At 45.5% G+C, this 9635-nt stretch overlaps 1 protein-coding gene across 2 annotated transcripts in view; it reads right to left on the bottom strand.

Moving 5' to 3' along the window:
* Positions 1 to 9635, bottom strand: part of Vps33a (VPS33A, CORVET/HOPS core subunit) — a 27163-nt gene that overhangs the window by 2213 nt on the left and 15315 nt on the right. For both annotated transcript variants that reach the window (XR_003378371.1, XM_005344413.3), the window contains exons 8-11: positions 7223 to 7349; positions 5496 to 5563; positions 3551 to 3688; positions 1875 to 2012 (exon numbers count right to left, since the gene is read on the bottom strand). Coding sequence is in view for 1 of the 2 variants with exons in the window: in XM_005344413.3 (XP_005344470.1) it covers positions 1875 to 2012; positions 3551 to 3688; positions 5496 to 5563; positions 7223 to 7349 (471 nt within the window). In the remaining variant the exon portion in view is untranslated. The remainder of the gene's footprint in view (positions 1 to 1874; positions 2013 to 3550; positions 3689 to 5495; positions 5564 to 7222; positions 7350 to 9635) is intronic.

Genomic DNA, 9635 nt, shown 5'->3' with positions numbered 1-9635 from the left:
CCACCACTGCCCGGCTTACATTTTTCTTTTTTTAAAGTTTGTTTTGACTTACGTGTACAGCAGGTATCTGTTTGTGAGTTGTAGATAGAAGCATACAGACCCCTGCAGAATCCAGAAGGTGCTGGAGTCACATGATGTTGGGTACTTGGAACCATACCTACAGCCTGGCTTCACTTTAAACATTTGTTGTTTAAGACAGGATCTCACTATGTAGGCCAGGTCAGTCTCAAAGTTAGGATCCTCTTGCCTCAGCTCTGGAGTGCTGGGATTACAGGTGTGTACTTGGGAGACTGAGACTGGAGGATCAAGGTGTTCAAGGTCACTTGCTAGTAGGGAGTTAGAGGCTGGCCTGGACTACACTGAGTCAGTCACACATACACAATGTACACACGCATGCACACATGCGCACACACAGAAATGGTGTATAACTCAATGCTAGGAAGCAGGTTTAGCATGTGTGAGGCCTGGGTTTAATTTCCAGGACCAACAAACAAACAAACAAACAAAACTCTAAGTAGTATTAAAAAGAACCAGGATGGAATGGGCACCAGGAAGGTTCTTAGATCTAGCCCTCGTTAGGCAGTAGGTGTTCGAGGGGAAGAAGGTCAGACAGTGGTGAACTAGCACACTATGTGGACAATACAAGCTTGGCAGCATCGCACTGAGTGATGACTATAAAACCAAGAGGATCTCTGCAGACACGAGCACAGAATATGTGTGGAGTGCTGCCAGAGGCGCAGACGCCCCCTGGAAGGACTAAAACCTGGCCACCAGGGTGGCCTCTGTGAAGAACGTTATCTGTGGCAGGAGCTGCTTCCCTTCCCAGTGCACAGTGACTAGCTTACACGTAAGGATGTTTCTGTGAACTATTCCTAACATCCCCTGCACCTCTTCCAGGTCCCTGTGCCCAGAAGCCTGTAGGTGTTATGCCAACACTCCCATGACTTCTGTTTGTGCCATGGCACAATTGGAGAGGAGACAGCAGCCTGTGGCCTGGCTTGTTTTGCCCTGCCCCCTGGTCTGTGACACACATGGAGGTCAGAAGCCGTCAGCCACACAGTTCTCTCTGGTTCCTGTGACAGGTTTCACGCCTCAGCTGGTGTGATGGACGCTAACTGCAGGATGGGCCTCTGAGCATGACTGATTACATTAGGCACCATCGTGGGAAGGGCTCTTTGATTAATGAGTGTGAAGAGTCATGGAGCACTGGCAAACACAGGGGCACACATCCTCTCTGTGTGTGCTGTGCCTGGCTCCCTCAAGCTCAAGCTGCTGGGAGTCCCCAGCTATGATGGTCTGTAGCCTGCAACTGTGAACAGGTCCACACTGTTCACATCTTTATTAACCTCAAGCTATTCAATCTGACAGCATCCTGTCTCTGCTGAGACTAGGATGGATGCTGCACACATATGCACTATTTTCCTGAAGCATGAGGAAATGATTAGAAAAGAATAAAGAGCTCAGGGGGCTGGAGAGATGGCTCAGAGGTTAAGAGCACTGCCTGCTCTTCCAAAGGTCCTGAGTTCAATTCCCAGCAACCACATGGTGGCTCACAACCATCTGTATGGGTGCCCTCTTCTGGCCTGCAGGCATACACACAGACAGAATATTGTATACATAATAAATAAATAAATATAAAAAAAAAAAAAGAATGAAGAGCTCAAAGAGTACGGGCACTTGCTGCCAAGCCTGGCAACCTGAGCTCAAGCCCCAGAACTGACATGGTAGAAGGAAAGAACCAACCCTTCAAGTTGTACACACACACTAAACAGATCAATGTGAAGAGACACTCAGGAAGCGGAGCTGATGTACAGATCACTGTGTGCACGCTGTCACCGTGAACTACAAGAATCAAGCACAGGAACACATCTTACTTGCTCATTGACATCATCCATCCAGAGCCTTAACGTTTTCCGAATTGTTGGGTAATTGTTTCTGCTCCCTGTCTGAGCTTTTAGCAGGCCAGCTTTCTCCAGGTTGTTCAAGGTCAGTATGTGCTCGTAGCCGTAGGTCTGAAGGAGAAGGCATTTGGCAGTGATGTTAAGTCAGGAAAAGGGCTTCTGCAGATTTCCAAAGAGGAGCACTCTAACAAATCAATGTGGTTTGTACCCCAGGGCTCGTTAGCAAGGTCAGGACTGAGTGTGGAGAGTGCAGGGGACAGGGCAGAGGGTGCTGTGACTGGGACTCTTAGATGCTTGCCCACCAATATTAGCCCTGCTCCTTGTTTCGGGAATGATTTAAGGTTTTTACTTTAAAGTCAGAGTTTATGAGCCAAGCTGAGCACTAAAGAAAGTGTATTCCCATTCAGTGTATATTAGCTCTCAAAGGCTTATCTGCACACTGAGAAGAACAAAAATAGTTCATAGTAAAATTTTGCATGTAGAATTTTGTTTTTTTGTTTTTTGTTTTAAAAAGAACAGTAGTTGCTGACCCTGTGGAATGTCCCCTGAGACACTCTGCAAACATCATGTCAGCTACCTGTAGATTGCTGTACCAGCCATGCTAACTAACCTTGGAGCACATACCGACTGGAAACCTGTGTACATACACAGCCTGTGTGCAAAGAAGAAGTGGAAGGAGGAGGAACCTCTGGGGAGAGACAGGAATTGGAGCAGGGCTGGGGACAGTTGGCTTGCTCCATGCACTTCTGCAATACTGGAATCTCATGAGAATTTCTGTCATTTGTGTAACGAAAGAAAGAGGAAAACAAAATCCACAAAAACTAACAACATACTGTGCACTGACTGGTAATAACAAATAACCACCTGCCTGAGACATTCAAATGGGAAAGTTGGTTTTTCCGACAGGGTCTCACTGTATAGCCCTGGATGGCCTGGAGCTCACAGAGTTCCATCTGCCTCTGCTCCCAAGTGCATGTGTGTGGTATGCTGCCAGGCTATAGAAAAAAACATCTTGTAATAGCAGTGGGCTTCCCCATTACTATAAAGTCTAACAAGCTAAGCCTGTTTAGGAACAATCAGAAATTTGTCCTGTACATTGGCCCACAGACATACATACACATGCAAATCAATCAAAGAATGCAATAAGACTTTCCACAGGGGTTAGCAAGATGTTGTCAAGTCTGATGTCCTGAGTTCCATCCTTGGGTCCATATGGTGGAAGGAAAGAGCTCACCACCAAAAGTTATCTTCTGTCCCCTATCTTCTGTCCCCTACATGCATATCATGACACATAAGTAAGCATACACATGTGCAAACACACATAAACATGCTAAATAATTAAATTAATAAGTATAACTTTAAAATTTAGATTAAAAAAATAGTGCTGATAGAAGTTAAAGACAGGCTGCTGAGAAGGTCCGGAGGGTGAAGCACCTGCCACGCTATGTGCTGCACCCCATGGAGGTGGAAGGAGACACACTCTGAAGTTGTCCTGCCCCTTGTGCACCATGGCATGTACACACTAACAAACAACAGCTTCTAAAACAAAACAAATTCATGTTCACACTACACTAAAGCAGCAGCTGTGAGAGCTCTATTATTAAAAGATGCGCTCCTTCTCAGCATATAAAACCTCTTTAGTTTACTACCTGGAGAATTTCCCTTTTGTAGAAGTCCAGAACCTTCTGCTTGAGCCCACTGTTGCACACAGACTGGAGGCACACCAGTCTCAACACCTTGATGAGCGGATGCTTCTGGGCAATACAGTCCTCGATGTAGTTGTTGACCTAGAAATGAAATATAAACAGACTCATAGCCCACAGACTCAAAACAATTTGATATCTCCTATATTCCCCTAAGACAGTGGTTCTCAATCTGTAGTCAAGACCCCTTTGGGAGCCAGGTGGTGGTGGCACACGCCTTTAATCCCAGCACTTGGGTGACAGAGGCAGGCGGATCTCTGTGAGTTTGAGACCAGCCTGGGCTACAAGAGCTAGTTCCAGGACAGGCACCAAAGCTACAGAGAAACTGTCTTGAAAAACCAAAAATAAAAAAAAAATTTTAAAAAGGGGCTGGAGAGATGGCTCAGTGGTTAAGAGCATTGCTGGTCTTCCAAGGTCCTGAGTTCAATTCCCAGCAACCATATAGTGGCTCACAATCATCTGTAATGAGGTCTGGTGCTCTCTTCTGGCCTGCAGGCATACACAGAGACAGAACAATGTATACATAATAAGTAAATAAATAAATATTTTTAAAAAAATTTAAAAAGACCCCTTTGGGGGTCGTAGTTACAGGGGTCATGTAAGGCCCCTGCATGCCAGATATTTACATCACGATTCATAACAATAGAAAATTAGTTATGAAGTAGCAATGAAATAATGTTATGTCAACATAAGAAAATCACAAACCCACTGACAGCTGCAACTGCTAGCATCAGCAGGAGACAGATGAAATGAGTCAACTTTTGCCTTTGAGGGAATTGTTAAATACAGTCACTGTTGGTGTTAATGATAAACCTTCACTGTAAACAAACAAAAAGGAAATAATGTTACGGTTGGGGTCACCACAACATGAGGAGCTGTATTAAAGGGCAGCAGCGTTAGGAAGGGTGAGAACCACTGCTCTAGGCAAAGAAGGACAGCTGGCGAGAGGAAGGCTGTTTCCTGACTTCCTCACCCCTGCTGAAGGTGTCTCCCTCATCTCTGTGCCCCAACCCGACAGCTACCACACACGCGCACCAGTGTGAGATGGTGAGGACAACACTGGGCAATCAAATTGCCTGCTCGGACACATCTACCTCATAAACAACTTAGTGGCTGCTGAATATTTGGGGTTTATGTGGCTTGGTCTACCTAAAAAAAACCAAAAAAACAAAAACAAAACAAATATCAACAATTTACTGAGCATGAAGTGATAGGAATACTTTTTAAAAAATAGGAACCTTTGCAAATTGAACAATTAATATTTTATGGTGCTGAATATTTTTAAAAGTAACCTGTGTTGGTTGATGTTTTGAGATAAGGTCTCCTGTAACCCAGGTTGGCCTCAAACTTGCTATGTAGCCAAAGCTGGCCTTAAATGCTTCCATCTCTCAAGAGCTAGGATTACAAGTGTGGGTCACTACAACCAGCTGGTGTGTGTGTGTGTGTATACAATGTTATTGTTGCTAGTTGCTTTAGGAATATTGGGTCTGACCCCAAGATTTCTAGACATGCTAGACAGGTACTGTCCTATTAATAACCTACACCCCCACCCCAAAAGGCAAATATCTTTTTTTATTACACACATACACAGAGAGAGAGAGAGAGAGAGAGAGAGAGAGAGAGAGAGAGAATGAGCACAAGAGGAATCAGAACAATGGCTGAGGGACAGGTAGAATGGCGCTCACTCACCTTCAGTCTGAGCACTGAAGAGGCGGCAGAGGCAAGAGGATCTCTGGCTTGAGCTACATATCAAGTTCTAGGCCAGCCAGGGCTCCAGGTGAGTTTTAGTCTCAAACAATAGCAACATAGACAACACCGCAATGGACCGCTGATCTGGCTCTAACCGTAGGTGACTGGCTTTCACTCTGGTGAAGAACAGGCTCCCACATACCTTGTCAGTGTCCACCCCAGACATGAACTCCTGCTCCACTGTTAACTTATCGAAGAAGTCTTCAGAAGCTAAAATGTAATCAGCAAAGTTTTGACTTAGAAATTCAGCAGTGTCATCTAGCTCGAGTGCTATGCTTCTATTCATAAGCAGAATTAGCAAATGCAGCATAAAACCAAAAAGGTAGAGACTGGGAGCAACCAGTTACACTTGCACACTGCTCCTTCGAGGTCCTTTGCTTCGGGTGCACAGGTCAGGACCAGGCAGGGGTCTCAGTGTCAGTGAACACTCACTTTCCCAGAGCACAGCCTCCTGCCAACTGATTCCTACTTTTGTCACCAGCAGATAAAGGATTAATTTCCCAACACTGAACTTAGATTCAAAGCATATTTCTTAACATTTCATACTGAACACATGCTATTCAGTACTGAACAAATTCCTTAGCTTCTCCATCTGAGTCAGATGGGCTTGCATTAGGACTTAATACCTTAATATCTCATGAGGCTCTCTGTGACAATTCTCTGGGAAGTTTGTTTTACTTTTTGAGACAGGGTTTCTCTGTGTAGCCCTAGTGTCCTGGAACTCACTCTGTAGACCAGCCTGACCTTGAACTCAGAGATCTGCCTGTCTCTGCCTCCTGATAGCTGGGATTAAAGACACAAGTCTCTGGTTTAGTTTGTTTTTGAGGCAAGGTTTAGTGTAGCCCAGGCTGGTCCTGAACTCACTATAAACTGCCTTCAGTACCCCCCAGCACCCGTGCTGACACTGCAGCACATACCACCAGGCCTGTACTGTAGTGAGCACACTAACTGAGCTACATTCCCAGGCCCTTTTCTTTCTTGTCTGAGATGTCCTTGACTTTATGGTCTTCCTGCCCCAGCCTTCCAAGTACTAGGATACAGGTGCTCTGCACAGTTCTGAAGAGGACCAAAGCAAGAGTCTTAGCAAAACCCTGAACACCATACCGCCGTAATTAAATAACCTTCACATAGGAAAACATCATGGGGGAAGTGCTGACTGCTTCACGTCATACTGGGGCCATCCTCTAGACGAGTGCCTTTTTCTTATCCATATTCCAGGTATTTGACCTCATGATTAATACTTCAGCTGAGTTAATCACAAATGGAACTTTTTAAAAGACTTGTGTGTACCCGAGTGTGTCTGTGCATGAGCGCAGTGCCCTCAGAGGTCAGTGGGGTCTCCTGGGTGGAGTTATAGGTAGCTGTGAGCTACCTGCAGTGGTGCTGGGTCCTGTACTGGGGTCCACAGCAAGGGCAGCAAACGCTTGCAACCATTGAGCTATATATCAGCCTGGACAAGCGTTCCTATTAATGTCACACGCTTAGTCAGATAAAGTGTCCCCAATTTGTCACCCCATCTCGGAGAGGTGCAGGCAAGAGGGTCATCAGGAGTTCATGTCAGACCTGGCTATGCATCAAGTTTAAGGCCAACCAGGGCTGCATGAGATCCTACCTAAGAAAGTCATACACTTCCTTCTCCTGTGACTCAAGCATGATGCTCAAATGGAACTGGCTGTGGGTGGCTCAGTGGTCAAGCACTGCTTCACATTAACAAGCCCCAGTCTGATCTCAGGCACTAAAATAATAAAATAAATGCATAAAGCACGGCTAGTCTTCCCAAGGAAGGACCAAGGTGCTGATGACCAGGGTGCTGGACAATGTATCCACAGCCAGTCCCAGGTAGGAAGAGCTACAACAAAGGGTACTCACTGGTGACATCTTTGATTAACTCGGCAATTGAGGTGTGGTTGGCAAGAGATCCCCTGGCGGCCTGCATGTGGGGCAGCTGGGAAACAAACTGCTTAATCTCCCCCACCGTCTTGGCATTGTGCCTCTCCTGCAAGAGAACAGAACAAGCAGCTGCAACATGAGGCGGCAGGAGAACATCCAGAAGATGCGTTAGCAATACCATCATGAAAGGGAACTACAAATCAGGTTAAACCCAGCTCCAAGGCCATAGGAAGATAAGTACAGTGACATGGTGCTACTCCATCAAAGGACCCCAGGGTGGAAAGGAAAACTCCTTCCAGTTGTCCTTTCCTCCTACACACACACACACACACACACACACACACACACACACACACACTCTAAGTGCCTCACACAGAAAGAGTCCAAGTCAGGCATGCCAGAGCTGACTTAAAACCCCAACACTTGGGAAGACAAAAGGATCAGAAGTTCAAGATCATCCTCAGCCATGAGACAGTGTCAAAAAACAAAAAACAAAAGCCGGGCGATGGTGGCGCTCATGCACAGACACACTCGGGTACACACAAGTCTTTTAAAAAGTTCCATTTGTGATTAACTCAGCTGAAGTATTAATCATGAGGTCAAATACCTGGAATATGGATAAGAAAAAGGCACTCGTCTAGAGGATGGCCCCAGTATGACGTGAAGCAGTCAGCACTTCCCCCATGAAGTTTTCCTATGTGAAGGTTATTTAATTACGGCGGTATGGTGTTCAGGGTTTTGCTAAGACTCTTGCTTTGGTCCTCTTCAGAACTGTGCAGAGCACCTGTATCCTAGTACTTGGAAGGCTGGGGCAGGAAGACCATAAAGTCAAGGACATCTCAGACAAGAAAGAAAAGGGCCTGGGAATGTAGCTCAGTTAGTGTGCTCACTACAGTACAGGCCTGGTGGTATGTGCTGCAGTGTCAGCACGGGTGCTGGGGGGTACTGAAGGCAGTTTATAGTGAGTTCAGGACCAGCCTGGACTACACTAAACCTTGCCTCAAAAACAAACTAAACCAGAGACTTGTGTCTTTAATCCCAGCTATCAGGAGGCAGAGACAGGCAGATCTCTGAGTTCAAGGTCAGGCTGGTCTACAGAGTGAGTTCCAGGACACTAGGGCTACACAGAGAAACCCTGTCTCGAAAAACCAAAAAAAAAAAAGAACCAAAAAAAAAAAATTAAAAAACAAACAGTCAAAAATCTTCTGTGTAATAGAAACAAATGCCATCTGGCATTGGATCTCAACAGTAAATGCAGCCCAGCCCATGAACAAAGTGAACTCGATTATTGACAAGAACGTTTTAATAACATCATCCAAAACTATCTTCAGGAACATGGAGTTAATCTACAGAGAGAATCCCTAAGAAAGGTAACACCCAAAACCAGAAACACAACGACAAAGGCAAAAGGCACTTTTCAGAAACTCTCCCAGTTTCTGTCTGCAGAGTCTAAACAGTCATTGTGTAAATCTAGCGAATCCCACACTTCCAAACCAGAGCAACAAGAACAAACTGGCTAAAGACAAGAGGAGGCAGGAAGGTGGTAACGAGGCGGCTGGGGATTCTGCTCTCATTATCACTGATCACACGTGTGGGCTCCCCTGCCGGATGCTGGCCAGACCTCCCGTGTTCTCCTCCAGCAGCACCCCACGTCTGTCTAGTACAGCAGGCATCCTCTAGGAGGAGGAAAGGGTGTAAGAGAAGATCAGGGGAAGTTGTTTATGAAAACAACACCCATGCTCTCACGCCCCCTAAAAAGAGGAACCCTGAACACAGTGCTGCTGATACAGGCCTGAGAAAAAGTTTTAAAGCAACAAAAGCCTAGGCTGGTGACACAGCTCAAGGGCACAGCGTGTCCACCTGACCTGAGTTTAATCCCTGGTACTAGAAAAGTAAATAAATAGCGTATTTTTTTAAAGAAAGAAAACCTTACGCTCTCTTGAATCTGCAGGTATTAGAATAAGATAGGTGTGCTATAGCCCAGCTTCTTTAAAACAAAACAAAAAAAGGATTTCTTTTATTTTTAATTATGTGTACTTGCATGTGTCTATGTGTGGGTATGTCCACGGGAGTCCAAGGGAATTGAACTCAGGTCCTCTGCAAGAGCAGTATTCTACACCGCTGAGCCATCTCTCCAGCCCCAGCCCAGCTCCTAAACTATGGGACACGGTTCATACAAGACTGTGTAAATGAACATGAGGGTCACAAAAAGTTTCTGAACATGTGTTGTCCAAAAATTAACTGAAACACATTTCTGTTTTTTGGGGTTTTTGTTTGTTTGTTTGTTTGTTTCTTTTTCAAGACAGGGTTTCTCTGTGGTTTTGGAGCCTGTCCTGGAACTAGCTCTTGTAGACCAGGCTGGTCTCGAACTCACAGAGATCCGCCTGCCTCT

This window comes from Microtus ochrogaster, chromosome 2 (genome assembly GCF_000317375.1).
Source record: "Microtus ochrogaster isolate Prairie Vole_2 chromosome 2, MicOch1.0, whole genome shotgun sequence".
NCBI lineage: Eukaryota > Metazoa > Chordata > Mammalia > Rodentia > Cricetidae > Microtus > Microtus ochrogaster.
This window is presented reverse-complemented; position numbering and strand designations above follow the sequence as displayed.